This window comes from Canis lupus, chromosome 22, assembly GCF_011100685.1.
Source record: "Canis lupus familiaris isolate Mischka breed German Shepherd chromosome 22, alternate assembly UU_Cfam_GSD_1.0, whole genome shotgun sequence".
Classification (NCBI taxonomy): Eukaryota; Metazoa; Chordata; class Mammalia; order Carnivora; family Canidae; genus Canis; species Canis lupus.
In genome coordinates this window covers 57,448,719-57,467,148 of record NC_049243.1, presented here as the reverse complement: position 1 = coordinate 57,467,148, position 18,430 = coordinate 57,448,719, and the positions used below count along the sequence as shown (strand labels likewise).

The following is an 18,430-nucleotide window of genomic DNA, read 5'->3' as shown; positions in this document are numbered from 1 at the left end:
GTGCTCATAAGACATTAAGTTATTCTTACATTCTTTTTTCTTAAAATTCTTATAAACAGATAAAATATTAATATAATTACCAATGTGCTGTTATAAAGATAAGTAGCAGTTTGGAATAGTTTGTGATGTATTGAAACTAATTTTTAGTAGAATTATAGGTACTATTGATCCATAGATCTTATTCCAATATTATTAAATTTAAATTGCAAGGTAAATTTATTCTAAACCTGGTTGAGAATTTTTTCTTTTAAGACTAATTGAAAAACTTAGTATTAAATGGAAACATGAATATTTGAGACTATCTAATAAAAATATTTTGGAAATCAGAAGAGACTTGCCTTATAATTTATTAAAGGTACTATAAAACCACAGTAACTAAAACAATATGGCTGTGAACAAGGCAAATCAATCCATGTAACTGAAGAGAAGCCAGCAATAAATACAAGTACATTTTGAAATTAAAATGTGAAAAACATGGAATTATAATTCAGTGCATGTAGAAATAGACATGGGGGTGACCTTCATTTCACATCACACACATACACTTAATTTTATAAGGATCAGAATTTAAAATATAATAATAAAAATAAAATAAAACAAAATATAATAATAAAAGCTTACATAAGATAAAAGCTAACAATTCTAAAATAGACAGCCCAAAGCAATTAATAAAACCAAAGTCCATAAGACATTTTTTTTATAAATTATTAGAAACTTAAATGCCAACAAATACTCAAAACAAAAACAAAAGAGCAAAACAGGAGAGCTATCTTCAGCACATATTTAGGGAAATATGGATATTTCTTAATATAAAAGGTTACATAAATTTGATAAAAAAATAAACAGTCCAATATAAAAATGAGAACTGGTATGAAGAGATGGGGCTAATAAGAAATGAGAGAATCTCCTTAATTATTAGTAGAATAAAATTAGACCTCTGTGAGAAACTTTATTTCAACCAAGGCACTGACAACATCTGAAGGACAGCATCCCAGGCTGGCAGAAATGCAAGCATGGGCATGCTCTGCTGATGGTGGGAACCAAAGTGATATAGCCTCGCAGAAAGAAATCTGGCAGTTTCTACCACACATAAAATTACACATGCCATTTGGTTCAACAACACTGACTTTGTGAATCAATACTTTAGGAATAGAAGACAAAATGCCAGAATAGAATGCTTTAATGCCTACCAAAAAGAGAAGTTTATTAATAAATAAATGATTTAACAAATGCTATGAAATATTACTTGGCAGTCAAAACAAGAATACTCAGAAGATATATGTTTATTAGCCAGAAAAGATGCCCACATTGTTAAGAGAGAAAAGGATACACTGGAGTTAAAGGTACATATTTGGGAAAATATAGATGAGGTTTAAAGCCACAAGGGATGAGGTCAAGCAGGGATGCTGCCAAGTTTCATGGCCAACCTCTAATCGGAAAAGCCAGCAAGGACACAAAGGAAGAGCTGCCAGTAACATAGGAGAAAAATCCAAAAATTGTAAAAGAAGAGGTGGAAATCACGTGAAAAATGAACTAAAAGCAGAAGGATGAATGCCCATTGGATTTTGCCCCATAATGGTGGTCTAAGGTGGATTCCGTGCAGTGGTCAGTGGCATCATCTGCAGAGGAGAACAAGGGACGAGGGTCAGGGACCGTGTGTATAGGCAATTTTTCCAAGAGTGGCCATGAAAACAAAGACATTAGGTTGGTGGCCAGAAAGGAACAGAAAGTCAAGGGGGCCTTGTTTGATCATCTAAAGATGACCATGTTGGACCAAGTATGTATGCTAGCAGACACGGTTCAGGGGAGAAGAGTTTGTGGGTGCTGCAAGGCAGGGGTCATGAAGAAGGGAGGCAAGAGGAGACAGAGTCTAGAGCACACTGGCTCTGGAAACAAGGAGGAACAATTCATCATCACAGAACAGAGTGGGCAAAGAGAAAATCACATGCCAGCGCCTCCACACATTTAACGGTAGGAAGCAGGAAGATGCACCATTTACATCTGATGGCATCTATCCTCTCTGGGCAGGGAACGTAAAAGGATTCTCTAAGGATGAGCAGCCACGCCTCCTGGGGAAGCAAGGCAGGAGTGAGGGAGAGGGTTGCTGTCTGAAACGGAAATGGAACTAGTCCACTTTTGCTCCAACTTTGCCGTCAATGACCGTCTAGCTGCCCTGGTGTAGTAAGGACAGACGGGTTGCAAAGTCAGGCTCAAGCTGGGTTAGGCACCTCTTATTGAACACAAGACAGAGATCAGGACGAGGAGGTGGGATGGCCTCAGTGAAAGAGCACAGGCCTGACCTGGGGTGATGCTGGGCTGGGAGGGGATCCTGGGACCAGCCTGCTGGCGTTTCCATGAGCTCACAGCATCACGAGGCTCTAAACAAGTGAACAGCATGTACAATCAGTGAAAGACCAGGGAGGGCATGTTAGTGCAAGTAGCATTTATGAAAACCTGTGATAAGAGGAAAAATAAGGTTACCTTGGCACTGGGAGATTTTTTTTAGCATGCAAAATAGCAGTCTTTATGGTATGATTCATCCCTGGTTGCCCTGGATGAACTAACAGGCCTGGAGTATATTTATTTTAAATAACTCTAACTCACTTCCTACTGCAAGCAGTACTGTCCGACCCCATCAACCCAGAGAAGGAAACTGGGAGAGAGAGATATGGGCCAGGCAGAGGTCCATTCCTGAAGCACCTAAGAGGATGTAATGCAGGCCAGGCCTCACGCTTCTGCCCCTTGTTAGCAGGAAGCCAGATGTATTGTTCCATGGTTTCACATGGCCCTAAAGCTCTGTGAGCCCCTCCTCCCTCCTGATCCTGCTCACACCTCAGCACAGGCATTGGCCGGCTTCACCCATTGCCACCTGCCACATGCAGCTTAGACAGAACCCCATCACAGATCCAACCAAAGACACTTCTTGGCCACAGAGGTCCAGGAAACATCAGCATTTTTTTCTGTGATGTTTCTAAGCTTTCCTAATACATCTTGCTTCCACGATACATTTTTAGATTCTGGTTTTTAACTTTTCTATATAAGATATATGGAACATAAGAATTAGGCCAGAGCCCATGGAGTTGGAAAGGAATGTGGGTGGAGATGTGGGTCTCAGGCATTTTCTTCCTCCTTATATTCTCTCTTACATGGTCTTAAAGTTTTGTTTTTCTGACTGTAAAAGGAAAAACATGCCCACTGTAGGCAAATTTGAAACTATAGGCTAATTTATGAAAGTAACAGATAATCCCATAGTTAAAATTAATTATATCATTATATTCTGAATTTAGTCAAATTTAATACATGAATACTTAGATTTTATATTTGTATATGAATAATTAATCACAATTATAACTAACAGAATTATATATGCTACATAGAACCACAAAAACAAATTATTCCACAAACCAGAGTCAGAGTCAACAATGAGAATTTCCCTAGGTGATATTTAAAGTTCCTTGTAAGCATTCTTTATTGGTGTCCCCAAATCCAGTCATCAGGCTCCCTTAGGATGCTATAGGATTCTGTTGTTGCAGATTTTCAGGAGCTCTTGCCCCTACCCTAGAATCCAAACACTTCCTGCTTTGCTGCTTTTGCTCAGAAGTGGACATGGTGTGGGGATAGAGCAGGGCTAGAATGAGAAGACAGGCATGTAGAAGCTCAAGTGAGGAAGAAATAGTGTGAAGAAGATGAGCCAACTAGCCTTGCCAATAGATCACCCCAATAGGAGGGGCAAGGGAACACAATATGGAAACACCTGATGCATGAAGAATGAGTAGGCTGTGGATTATGATCCTTCTCAACAAACCCTCTGGTTCTGTAAATGCCCCCACTCTTCCAAAGGTTCCTATTTGCAACAATACAGAAGGATCCTCCAGGATCCAGCTGGACTATGAAACATTCCTTGACTGGTGGCACACAAAAAATATAATTTCTGAACTCCTTTAGCACATTGTACCATTCTGCCATGGAAGATGGTTTTTGACCTTTCCATGCTTTTTTCCATTTTATAGATACTATCAAACACAAAGCCAAGAACATAGTTGGATCTTTCGTAAGCAGTATACAATTACTTGGATAAATTCAACAGGAACATTGTTTCCAGGCATTTGAAATATTTCACTATTCATTAATTTTATATTTCAGCCAGATTGCATGAATTAACTCAAATGCTTCCACTGACCAGACATCTTACTTCTTCTAATTTTCTGAAATTCTAAACTGAAATCATTCAGCTGGAACAAAAGTAATATGAGGCAGGAAAGGGCAGCCTCGTGTTCTCTTTGGTGACCAACTTGTCCCCTGAGCGCCTGGTTCATGTCACTCTGTCCCTCTGTGTGTGTGCTCAGGCTCCATGGCTTCCTTCCAGCAGGTGTGTTCACTCTACCTAATGAGCACCCAGGTTCCTTGCAGAAATGGTGCAGAGGACTTTGGGAATCTCCTCTGCAGAGGCACGAGAAGGAGAAATAATGACATTCTGCTAGTGCAGTCAAACAGGAGGGGCAGCATGAAAGCCTGCCAATAGTGCTCTCCTACACATTTCACCAAGATCATAATCCCAAGATTTCAAGGATTAAAACAAACAAAACAAAAAAAATCATTCTCATAATTCCTAAATATACTGCACATTCCCAATTTTTGTTAATTAAAGAGTTAATTTTCCAACTTACAAACTGATCAGTGAATTTCCTTTGGAATTAAAATTGTCCTGCAAGCCCCATGCATGCCTCTCGCGGGTATGGTGAAGAGTAAGTAAGGCATTTTTACTTTCATTCATCATAGATTTTTCATTCCTATATACATCCTCCACAAAAGACAAAAGAAAGGTAAAGATTTTCTCCTTCTCGTTTATCATTATTTTTCACTCCCCTTTAGTGCAAAACTCAAAATCTATTCAAACATGTTCCTTAATAATGTTCCTTTAAATGGAACATTGTAATGTCCTTTGCATTACAAGCATTTGCTACTAATGTCATCTGTCACTTTAAGACCATGACATACATGTACAGAAGTTTTCAGAAGTGCCACATGTATATCTAGCAAGCCATTTTTGCTATAAATGTCTCCTTCCTCATGATTAGCATCCAGAGAAGGTTCAGAGGCAGCTTTTATCTAGCTTAGAAAATTGTTTAAAAAATCAGGCATTGAAGAAAGCCTTTATGGACTCATCAGAAAAGCCAGTGACAAACTATTTTTCACCTTATGAGCATCAGTGCAGAGCATTTGGTACAGATGTCACTCGAGTCCCTGAGCACTTCAAGGTGAAATGATGCAAGGACAAAAGTTTATAGTCAAGGATAATCAAAGAGCTCAAGCTTCTAAGTTGACGACTGGATGCAAGGAGAAGCAGGCAAACTTGAGAGTAAAACAGTAACTAAATAGTCTCAGCCATACAATCATAAGCTAAGTTTTTATGCAAGCCCTGTATTAATTAATATATGCTGATACCCAGAAATACCCTTCTCACATTCCTTTCTACACATTACTATTTTTTTTTAATTACTGCGTGTATGTATCTTTTTCTTGAAAAGGTCAAATTTTAAAGATTTCTAACACTATCTGCATTTGGACCGCCCTGGAATAATTTCAGAACCTGAAATGAAGAGGAAATACATTTCAGCATGTAAAACGTCTTTCAAAGTCACCATCCTCTGTCACTCATCTGGAGGTGGCCAGAAGACCCACCTGACTGGTGGCATCTGCATACAATAATATTTCAAGAAGACAACTGTATGAGCAAAATATCCAGCTTACTTACAGCACTTGATGAAATGATAGTGAGACATCTTTCCATCTCAGACAGCAATCTTGCTATGGGCTCCAGCATCCTCTTCTGCTACAACTGTTGTTCCCAGGAAATGCATTATTTAGAGCCCTGACTCAGGTAACAGTTTGCCTCAGGACGCATTATTAAACCGAGGCTCTGTTCCATGATCACGCAAAAAGCTTCAAACTCATTCTCATTCAGCAGCTGGAGTTCAGCTAAGCCTCTTGGTGGATCTGGAGTCACCACGCTGCACGTGCTAGCGTAGCACGGTTGATTGACAGAGCTCCTAGTACCACAGGCCCGGGAATCGTCCTCTAATTGGTGCTCACATGCAGCCACATTCTGCCCACATAGAGGTGTGCTGCAGTGCGGCTCTCCCGGTCCTGCCTGTTAATGGCTTTTCAATAGCTTTCAAATGGCAGCAAACTAGCTGATGAGTGGGCTGGAGGGAAGAAACTGAAGGAGGGATCCTAAATCTTATTTGTTCACGTTGTCCAGGAGCCAAATGTGACCAGATTCTTAGCCGGTGGCGGAGCTGATTATTTTTAGCGGCCACCAGTTGCTGTGTGTGAAGAGGAAATGCAGAGCAGGACCTCAAAATACCAGCTCTTAGGACGAGAGGTCGTTTGATCTGCCTCTAGTCATGAAGAAATTACATTTCACGACACATCTTTTTGGTTTTCTATGCAAAATGAAAAACTTAAATTATCCACAAAAAGCTTCTGATTTGCATAGCTTTACAAATTTAGGATTCTGCTACCTCTGCAGACTGAAATGGATTTCACTGTACAACCAAATGAAATAAGTCTGAATGGAAAGAAAGAAATATATGGTCTTCAAGGATTATTGCAATCAAAAATATCATGCTTATAAGGCAATAGCCATGTTAGCCAAAGAAAAGGGTCACATTTAAGTCTCTCACAAATGCAAGCCAATTGTTTTTGCAAACTGATACTTTTTTTTATCATGATCTCTGCAAGTGAGTTGGCACAGTCTAGAATTTGTGTTTTAGATTCTGGGGCCTCGGAAAGACAAATACGCACAGTACATTGAACAGGTATATCATTCTACAGTAGAAACCCACATCTAGGTTCTCCTACTGAGCCAAACTTAAAAAGCAGCCCCTTTATTAAGCACAAAGATTATGGAATTCAAACCTGTGCATCAAAGACTCATGGCTTAAGTTTTCAATGAGAAATCATTCTACCATTTTAGTAGTATGATGTAGAAGAACAAGTTCAAGGTTTGATCGGGATGGCCTGAGTTCAAATCCAGATTCTACCACTTATCAGAGTATCAACTTGGACTAGTTTAGAAGGATAGGAAAACACCCACCCACATTCTAGTTTATACTGTTGGGATGCACTAAAGGTTGTCATCAGCTTCGTGTGGAAACAATAGTTAGCTATAAGCTGAATAACTGCAATGCACACTTTCACTTGTTTTCCCAAGAACCAGAATGAGGATTGTTAGCTGTTATCAGTAATATTCTTCATTAATTCATTCATTCCTCAATCAATTACTCAGCGCCTGTGGTATGCAATCACCATTTAAGAGCTTTTCAGGAATAAAAAATTGCCTTTATATACAAGGAATATACAATCCACCATTTAAAGATTTCCTTATGTGTGTGTCAAATGTCTCCTAATAAAACTGTGAGACACAACTCTGTATGTCTGTTATCTGACAGAGAGCAAGGCTCTTTCTCACTGCATGACAAGTCTTTGTAGGCACATACAATATCATGAGTTTATGAGAATGTTGTCCAGTGTCTCTTCGGAGAAAGCACTACCCATCTGGATATCCCTTGCCCTCCTCTTAACACAAAGGTGTGTCGTCTCCATACCTTCCTTAAATATGAAAATTTCTTAGTTTTCTGAAAATTGCATGCTGCCACATAATACTCAACAAACATCTAAGACAATTGAGCTCTACGACACTATTTACTCTTTGAAGGGAAAAAAATTAAAGTATGATATTCAGATAAAGCATGGTATCCTCTTGGCAAACAAAATGCATTATTGAAAATAAGATTGAGTTGGGCTCAAAACAATCTGTTATTAACTCAAAACTCCCCTATATAAGCATTCTGAACAATGTCCCCCATAAACTGTAACACCTCTCCCATTTTTGGGGGGCTCATTACAAATGCATTTATTATTCTCTGGTTCACTTATTCCATAGATATTTGGCAAACCCTAAGACACATGGGAAGGAAGGCTGGTGTCGTCCCTGCCCTCAAAGTGCTTACTGTTTGGTGAAATACTGATAGTCACACAGGGGAGTGTGGGAGACATTATAGGATGGGAACTGTGGATCTCTGAAGCAACCTAAAGGAGCAATCTCCAACCCACTTTAGAGTTGAAGGAGGCTATCTGAAGAGATGTATTCTACCTTTATTATGATGCATAAAGGCAGGGTCTGCCTTTATGCATGAGCTGTATATACATAGAATTCTTCCAGATTAAAAAGTTCTCTCATCCTTTTTTTCCCTCTGGAAACCACATACTTGTGCTCAAAACACTAATAGGACTATGTTTAACTACAAAGAAATACAGCTTTACATTTTTCTTCATTATCAAACCAAAAATTTATGCAGGCATTATTACAGAGGGAAAATAATTTTGGCTTTATAACTCCACTCCCTTTATAAAGTAGAAAAACAATGGTAATTTACAAATGGTTAAAATTTCTTGATCTCTACCCACCCCTAAGAAACTAAGCTCAGTGCCAGGATATCAGATCGATCATTTCAGAATTCTGTGAATCTGATATAGTAAATATAACATCAGAGTTGGCTACGGGAGTAGGTAGCGAAGATTTAGATTATATTAGCTACATTCTTAGTAACCTATCTGTTTTGCAGACTGTAATCATTAAGTACAAAATGTAATCATTCAGGGTTGCCCAGGTGGCGCAGTCGGTTGGGCATCAGACTCTTGGTTTCGACCCCAGTCGTGATCTCAAGAGTTGTGAGATCAAGTCCCAAGTCAGGCTCTGCGCTCAGTGTGGAGTCAGCTTGGGATTCTCTCTCCCGCTCCCTCTGTCCCTTCTGCTCATCTCCTCTCTCTCTCTCTCAATAAATAAATCTTTTTAAAATGCAATCATGCTTTAAAAGAAGTTGCTTTTCACTATAACAAAACTTACTCGTAAAGCACAAGTATCTTATTATTTTATTACCTTTCATAATTATTACAATGACCAACTGCTATCTTTGAATGTCACACATAGCATTTCAAAAGCAATTTGGAACAATAAAGAAATTCCTTCCTCTCTTTTATACGCCAAACAGCTGCTCACTATTCACACTATTTCTGATTAAAAAAAACACATAATTTCTTCCTTTCAAATGTTAGTATCATTATACACTAGATTTTTTTTCAAATGATTTCCTGGCCCCAAAAAAAAAAAAAAAAAAAAAGAAAGAAAGAAAGAAAGAAAAAGAAACTGGAATGATTCTAGTGACAGATGAACATTTTAAAATTATGCTCTTGTTTATTATTAAATATCTTTTTAAATGGGATATGTGTGATATATAGCTTCAAAATAGGTTTTCCAGTGAAAGCTCACAGGTGAGATACTACTTCCCTTATACTTCGTTTTGGACTGATATATTATGCCAGCCTTTTCAGATATAATTTCTAAATCTAATAATTCTGCATTTTTTCACACTTTACTAAATCATGAGATTAGAATTCAAGTGTACCAACACTGTCAGTTTAGGTAGGGTTCATATAGAGGAGGTTACTATAAAAATTCCAAGTGAGCTATAAATCACATGCACAAAGTGTTTATAATTCAAATTCAAGCTCTATGACATAGGCACCTTTGCCTCTGCTCTGGGAATGGACTGAGGCTTATAGAAGACTTTGATGAAACAAATCACACACAGGTTTTCGATCCACACATAATCCACACAAAATGGCTGTGAATTAAATTTACAGTACCACCTGTCACAAATACGGATGCTTCTGCATAGATGGAGCTACCATTTTCTCTCTGGGAATAATACTCTAGTTTGTGGCACCCTATAAGACTTCAGGGGCCCTTTTCTTGACTGTAGAGAAGGAAAGATGTCAGTCGTCCAAAAGAAATTGGCATCACTGAAGTCAGTGCTTGCTAGAAAATCAGTCTCACTGGTCATCCCACAGCTGCCTCAGGACCAGGATCAAGTCTGCCTTGCATGACTCATCAGAGCCCCTGCATCTCTAACCAGCTCCCCTTCCACAGTCTGCCACCTGTTGGGACTGATCTGAATTCCAGTCAGTCTGTCACATCAGATTCAGGCTTCCTCACCCTCAAGCAGCCACACAGATCTCCTTCCAGAATAAATGGCCATTTAACATAGATGTAGGTAATTATGGGGCAAACAGAGGAAGAAATTTACACCATAGATCTGTATGGCTGGAAGGAAAGGAGAAGTTAACGTGGACCAACCTTTCTGTGGCAGCAGACCAGTGAGGAGGCTGACCCAGCTGAGCACCATTTAGTGCCTAAATAGAAACATGTGATGTATGGGCTTGAAAATACTTATTAGCATCAGCACTAACATTTTCATAGAATAGCAATGTAAAGTAAAAAAGAATACAATTTTAAAGTTGCTCCATGGAAGGCTGAAGATGCTCTTTATGTAATGCAATATAGAGCAATATAACATATACATATACATATACATGCATTGATATGGATATATATATATATCTATTTATATATGCACATACACACAGGCTATATGTGAGGCTCTAGCTGTCCCACAAAGGCATCTGGTTACCCATATTCCCTTTGCAATTTTTTTTCTCCCTAATCAAAATGAAATGCTTTGAATTCTAATGAGTATCAATTAAAGTAGCTATCTAGGAAAGGAAATCTGTAAACTTTTGCAAATGTATTTACTTGAATGTTAACACCACTTTGAAATCTCTCTAGCATACGTGTTACAGCTATTCAAGATGACCTCCCCACTTTCAGATATTGCTCCAATTCACCAAAATTTGACAATGAACACAAGTTTGCATATCTTAACTGTAAATGAGACATGGACAGTGCTAGTGTCTGTACGGCTGCACCTAGGTTTGTGTGAATGTGTGTATACATAGGTACGTGTAAACAAAAGAGTAAGTATTCTCTGCCTTGTTCTTCAATCCATTTGCGGGAGTGCATGGCTTTCTGTAAGTGGGGGGCAAACAAATGGACTTTTTTCTTTTTTAAAGATTATTTATTTATTTGAGAGAGAGAAAAAGAGAGAGCACAGGCAGGGGGAGGGACAGATGGAGAAGGAGAAACAGACATCCTGCTGAGCAGGGAGCCCTATATGGGGCTCCATCCCAGGACCCTGAGATCATGACCTGAGCTGAAGGCAGACACCTAACCAACTGAGCCACCCAGGTGGATTTTCAAATGGATTTTCAATGACAAAGGTAACTGTAGAGATTAGTGATGGCCTGGCTAACAAAGCTCAACTAGGTGGGCATATCTCTAAACAACTGTCACTAAGGAGATAGTTCGTTGAAGTATTTTGATGATGTAAAAGATCATCTTAATTTTCCTGAAAAAGAAAGAATTTGGAGGTAATTAAATCTGGAACTCTCCCTCCTAGTTCCCCAATTGATATGTATTCCTTTTAAAAGAAAAAAAAAAATAGTCTCAGAGTGCCTGGGTGGCTCAGTTGGTTAAGGGTCTGACTCTTGGTTTCAGCTCAGGTCATGATCTCAGGGTCGTGAGATTGAGCCCAACATTGGGGCTCCATACTCAGTGGGGAGTCTGTTTGGGATTCTCTCTCTGCCTCTGCCCTTTCCCCTACTCATTCATGAGATCTCTCAATCTCTGTCTCTCTCTCTGTCAAATTAACAAACGAAATCTTTTAAAAAACAAAAGACTCTTAAATTAAATCTTCTCCCTGCCCCCCCCCCCCCCCCCACACACACACACACTAAGTTACTTGGTCAATTTCTCAGCATCCACTGAAATTCACTTTGAGCCCATTTAACCTACAAACTCTTCTTGATGTATCTTGGCCTAAGTTAGTCCTAGCCTTAACTGACCCTCTATTCACTTTTCTATGTGCCAGTCAATCCGGCACGTGGTAATACAATGCTCTGTATTTTTCTTTAATTACTTTTATAATTAGTTATTTGAGGTTAAGACCTTCTACTTTTGCTTGCTTCCTACAAAGTCCAAAACATCAATGAACATTCGAGGGTCACCAAACGAAGAACCCGAGAATTAGAATTGCTACAAAGCATCTTCTGGATCATGACACGTAATGTCTGGGGCAATATTTTATTAAATTCAGGATCACTGAGCACTCAGGAAAGCATAATTTACTAGACCTGAGAGAGGAGCACAGCAGAGAGGTGGAAGACACGCCCTACTATAAGTCAGCATATAAGCACAAGTCAACTTTGCCTTTCATTTATTTGCCTTTTCAATATTCCCTGTGAATTTAAAATGGAACATAGGAAGATAAGGGGTCAAGTTTAAACACTGATGACTTCCTTTCTCTAAACGAATTCCCCCCAAAGTTAAAAAAATAAATGAACTCCCTGATTGCAGATTCCCCTTTGGACTACAAAAGCTAAAGTGTGGCCTCTGTATTTGACACAATTTAACAGCATATTAAAGTGATTTGGAAAAAAATTGTACAGTGAAATGCCCAAATTCATAAATGGCATCAAATTCTTTCACAAACTCAAAAGCTAAAGCTTTTTGGAAAAGTTGAAATAGCATTCATTGTTGGGGCAGCTCTCCATAATGATCTTCACATGCCTATAGTCTGGGCTGTCAGGGCAAAGAGCACCAGAAACCTTGGTTTAAGGATTAATATGCCTAAGGGGGTACCACAGGGATAAGTGGAGGAACTCCTCAGAGTGAAGCTATAAATACAAGTAAGCTCTATAGGCACCGGATAAAGCTAATGAAGCCCCAGGAGGATGGCACATCCTTTCCATCACCATGGCTCCTCTGGTGGGTGACCTGTCCTTCCACATCAGTGATCATGCTTACATATGGACCCTGTTTCTGCCACTCCTTAAAGATCGGACCACTTTTTTGAGATTTCAGTTCCTCAGATGAAAAATGGAAGTAATGATACATACTACACAGAATTCTCACGGGTAAGTTAGGCACTTGGCAAGTGCATTCCCAATAATTATTGTCAAAATAATTTGTACACCCCTGATGTTCCACTGACCTAGTTCTATCTTTATATTAGTGAAACTATTGATGTGATTTGTCCTGAACACATCAATACCCTTTGGGACAGACTTGCAGACATCCGCGACTAGTAACACCAAATCTCAGTAAACATTTACTCCGTGCTTGTTATGAGCCAGGCATTAAACACATACTCCACAACTTCATAGAATTCCGTCAGTCCTGGAAATACCTGTGTGCATGGTGCACATGACAGTTAGAGATCAGACCTAGCTGCTGCCCTTTGAAGCTTTACAAAAATTATAGCCCAGGAAGTAGGAATTATTGAAAGACTCTGCACAATACCTTGAATGCATTATGAAGCAGCTCACCAAAGCTTGAGGGTCTGGAGATATTCTTGAAGAAACCTGTCTACTTGAGTAAACACCTGAGTATAAGAGGAAAAATATCTGGTAAAAGAAGTGAGCAGAGGGGTTGACATGGGGGATGTTCAACACCTGCTCAGATTTAAAAAGGGAGGGTCACCTAGGTGGCTCAGCAGTTAAGCAACCACCTTTGGCTCGGATAGTGGGATTGAGTCCTGCCTCAGGCTCCCCACAGGAAGCCTGTTTCTCCCCCTGCCTGTGTCTCTGCCTCTCTCTCTGTGTCTCTCATGAATAAATAAATAAAATATGTGAAAAAACAAACATTTAGGTATGACTAAAGGAGAAGTTTGTGGAATGGCCAGGTGAGAGGAGAGCCCAGAGAAATCATCAGAGGCCAAGGTGGAGACAAGTGGTGAGGTGATTCTATTCCTTTTCGTGAAACATAAAGAGGCAGGAGATTTGAATGCTGAAAGGGCATGAGTAGAGGTGGGATTCATGACCATCACTCCGACTACAGGGAGGGAATGCACAGGGGAGCACAGGAGGGTTGTCTCCATAGGCAGCCATGCTGGGAAAGCGAGGCAGAAATGCTGGAAGCCAGAGTGGAGGTAGACGTGTGAGTGGAAAAAGCAGAGCGTGCATCCTTCTCCAACCAAACTGTAAGACCCTCCGCCACCTACATCAAAATCTCCTCCCTGTGTCCGCTTTCTTCTCTATAAGTGCCTCTTTCCTGACCTGCCATCCAGCCCTTCTCCCTAACCTCAGAAGGACAGACTTAATTTGATCTTCTATGCTCTTTTCACTCATGTCGTGTCACCAATCCTGCAAACATCTCCTCTCTAGAAACCCAAACTCTGCAAGTTCCGCTCACAGAACTGGCTTCAGAAGAGAGTCTGGGATGCTGGCAAAAGCCACTTGTATTAATCCTCCCCCTGTGTTTGATCCCTCCTTTTTCATCTTCAGGGTGGCTCAGGTCTCGAATATCAGAACCATCCTGAAACTCAGGTAATCAAAAAATAAATAAATACATGTAGTATCATTTCCTTTGACATTCCCAGAATAAATATCCAAACCAGTTGTACAGAACAAGTAAATCATGAATAAGCTTTTCAGGGAACAGTTTTAGGAAGTGACTTCAAATTCTTCTTAAGGCTTGATTTTGTATAGCAAACAACTGACAAGTGCTTATCATTTATCAGACACTATTCTAATCACTATATGTGTCCTGACTCATCTAATTCTCATAACAGACCTCCAGAGTAGGAGCTATCATCTTTATTTTTAACAGAAGAGGAAACTGAGTCACAAAGCCTAAGGAAGATGTCGAAAATCCCATGACAATGAAGCACATACTGGCTCACCAAGACGATCAGGCCACAGCATTCACCACATCCTGATTCATTGCATACCATTTCCTTGACTGGGGATCAAGCCTTTCTTTTAGATTCTAGAACATGCCAGGGACTCTCAACCCTAAGCACATACTTCTCCTTCCATCTGGAACATTCCTTACTGCCTTTCTTAACCCCAACTTCTGTCTGATTAACTCAACCCTACATACTATGTATATATAGACGGAGAGGAGAGAGAAGGGGAAGCGGCACACGGAATAGATCTACAGAGAGGAAAAGATGAAAGGTAAGAAGGTGGGTAAATTAAGGTAGAAAATGAGCAATGGAGGATCCAAAGTTGGGGAGTCGCTTCTTTTCCCTGTCCCCCAGCCCATTGTTCTTTCATTAGGTGAGCTACAGTTATTTATTGCTGCCATGCCTTCTGATTCTGCATCCTATTATGGATTATTTATGTCCTATGTGGGCTTTCTCTCAAAATGCTAATATGATGCTAATGCAATGATGTTTACTCTTACACCCTAGAAAATCCATCATGGCAGCACTGCAATGTACAGGGTCACTCAACCATAAATGCAAAGAGAAGGGAAGTATTAAGAAAAGATCTACAGATAAGAAGTAGGACTTACTTGAGAGAAGGAAGATGCATTTTTATATACACAGGATTTAAGAGGTAGAGAGGAATGGAATTTTAGATTCTTATGTGGTAGCTAAGCTGTAACCACTTTAATAGACTCTTCTTTCAATTTAACATATTATAGCTGCTAGCAATCATAAGTAGGCTGTTAATATTATAGGATTATTTTCAGAGCACAGAGGATGTTGATATACATCTCTAGACCCCAATATGGAGGTGTTAATTAAGTGGTTTAAGGTAGGATGTAATGTGATGGGTGCGAAGAAGTTTCACCAAAATAAAAGTCTCACATGAACCTGATGGGATATTTTGAGGGTGTCGAATATATAACTCTTCATTTACATGAAGTTCAAGAGCAGGAATAACTAATTTATGATGACAGAAGTTTTAAAAGTGGACTATCGACGGGAAAGGAACAATAGCAAACATCCTAGAATGACAGAAATGTTTCATATTTGGGGCATATTTTGACAGAAATATAAATATATACAGATATAAAGGCATACACTGCTTTATTGAGCTGTAAGATTCCTTCATTTTATTGTACCCACATTATATCTAAAAAAAAATTTTAAGTGTCACAAAAAGTAACACAGTTCTAAACACAGTAGCAGGAGGTCTAGTAAAAGAAAGATTTCCAAGGGATATAAAACAAAGGTAGTTCATCTTACATTTATTGTTTCAACAACCACTAGCTGACAGGCTACATAGATGATGCAGATGCAGAGTTATCAACACTGAAGAGTCACTGCCCTTAGAATGATTTCCTAGCACGGTGAACTGGCAATATAATATAATACGGTCAATGCAGAGATCAACTATAAACAGGGCATCATGCAAGCACAGCGCTCTGTGTCCTTCAGGAGGAAGGGTGCTCATGAGAAGTAAGAAAAGACTGTCCAGGAAAGGGCACCAAGCAAAGGCACAGTGTGTTACAACTGCTATAGGCCAGCTGGATTTCAGGGACACAGGCACGGAGAGGATTAAGGAGTGGGTGCAGGGGGCCTGGGTGGCTCAGTCAGTTAAGCATCTGCCTTGGGCTCAGGTCATGATCTCATAGGGATGGAGTCCTGTGTGGCCTCCCTGCTCAGTGGGGAGTCTGCCTCTCCCTCTCCTTGACCCTCCCCCTACTTGTGCTCTCTTGCTCTCTCTCTTTCAAATAAATAAGTAATTTTTTTTTTTTTAGTAATTTTTTTTAAGAGGTGGTTGCAGTTGAACCTAAAGAGAAAGACAGGACCAAATCACTAAGAACATTGCGTGTGGCACAAAGAGCTTCATCATCTCAGCCAGCTTTATTTAATCTGGATTCCACAGACTTCCATAGACTCTTGTGAGAGCATCCGCAGCTTTTCAAAGGGATCCCTGACTCAATTAAGACCTTTCTTGAAGTTGAGGGAGAGTGGTTGGCAGATTGTAAGCACAGGAGTTAAATTGTGAGACTCTGGGAAGGAAAGATCACAGGAAGGTAAGATGGGCAGCAGGAATTGTCAGTTAGAGGTCCAAACCAGACATAATGAGGCCTTGAAACAGAGCCATGGTGGTGGGGACAGAGAAGACTGGATAAATTCTCAGGAAGTAAGGACTCTAAGTCTGCCAGGATGGGAAGTGAAATGCAGTGCTAGAGGTGGGAGGGAAAGAAGACTGGGCCCTCAGCAAACGCTCAGTGCTTGCGGGTTTGCTGAGGTCCTTGGTGGGGTGGAGGAGGAGGAAGAGGTGGTTTGGGGAAAGGCAAGATTTTTTGCAGATGAAAAGCCAAAGTAATATCCACAATAGGATAAAAAGTACATGTAGGACCTGTTCAAAATGTCTCAACCTTCAATCCCTATAAAACCATCATTTGTCAATTCACCAAATATTTACAGTGCTTCTGCTGCACACAGGCCCTGAGCTGGTGCTGGAGAGAACACAGGGTGCAGTAAACATGGGCTCTAGTCTCTTTTGATCTCTCCTTTTATTTATCCCTTCGTAACCGTATTTATGGGATCTATACTACAAGGCTGGGTACCAGATCCTGAAGTAAAACTATGGCACAGATAAAGCCCCTGCCTGTGACTAGCTCTCAGACAGAGAAAACTAAACTACATGCTTTTCTGGATTTCTGAAATTCATTTGCAAAAAATAAAATAAAAAGGAGGAAATCAGTCTCAAATCTATTGATGAGGTAGATTTTAAGTAATTTGGGGGTAAATTCATTGACAGGGCTTGAGAGACCGCAGAGGACAAGATCACCATGCCTGCCGACCACACTAAGGAGTAATGTGGGGACACTAGGGATCCAGATGAGCTCAGTTTCAGACACAGTGAGTCAGGGTTGCTTCTTGAACTTTAGGGAGATGTTCCAACAGAGAATGAATTATTGGGATCTACACAGCTCTTAGGAAGGGATTGGGTTGTCAATGAGATTTGAAATCCATAGTTAAATAGATATTCTTCTTTAGGTTCCTGGAACCATTCCAACATGGTGGGGAGCATGCATCTCATACAACACCGAGCAACTCTCTGGACACCAGCTGATGTCCTACCATTTGACTCAGGCCAGCTCAATTCTGAAATTCTCCACTGGGAGACAGTGTAGAATCCACGGTTAAAGGCTCAGTCCCACAGGACTGCTTCCTCCCACCCTCCCACCCCTGCCCCACTTCAGATGCCAGTCCCAAGTCCAGGCTGTTGCCTGTACTTCTGAGCCACTGACACAGAATCAGAGCTTCCAGTGACTCCCTCCTTAGTTTGCTAGAGCGGCTCAGAGAGCTCAGAGAAACACTGTATGTACTAGATCACCAATTCATCCATGAAAGGATAGAACTCAGAAGCAGCTGGATGGAAGAGATGTGTAGGACAAGGCATAAGAAAGGGGAGAGGAGCTTCCAAGCCCTTCCCCATGGAGCACACCACTGTCCCCGAATCTTCACATGTTCACCAACTCAAAAACTCTATGAATCTATCCTTTTGGGGTTTTATGGAGGCTTCATTCTTTATGCATGATTAATTAAATCACTGGCCATTGGTGACTAATTCAACCTCCAGGCCCTCTCCCCTTCCCTAAGGTCAGGGGTGAGACTCAGAGTTACAACCTTCCAATCCTGTGGTTGGTTCTCCTGGCAACCTGCCCCCATCCTCTAAAAGCTCTCACTGCTTAGGAAATTCCAAGGGTTTTAGGAGCTCT

General features: G+C 40.3%; 1 protein-coding gene across 1 annotated transcript in view; it reads right to left on the bottom strand.

Annotated features, from left to right (window-relative positions):
* Positions 1-6,087, bottom strand: part of MYO16 (myosin XVI) — a 481,192-nt gene extending 475,105 nt beyond the window's left edge. The window contains exon 1 of the mRNA XM_038570035.1: positions 5,756-6,087. Within this exon, the coding sequence (XP_038425963.1) occupies positions 5,756-5,783 (28 nt within the window). The 5' untranslated portion in view covers positions 5,784-6,087. The remainder of the gene's footprint in view (positions 1-5,755) is intronic.
* Positions 6,088-18,430: the final 12,343 nt, after the last annotated feature.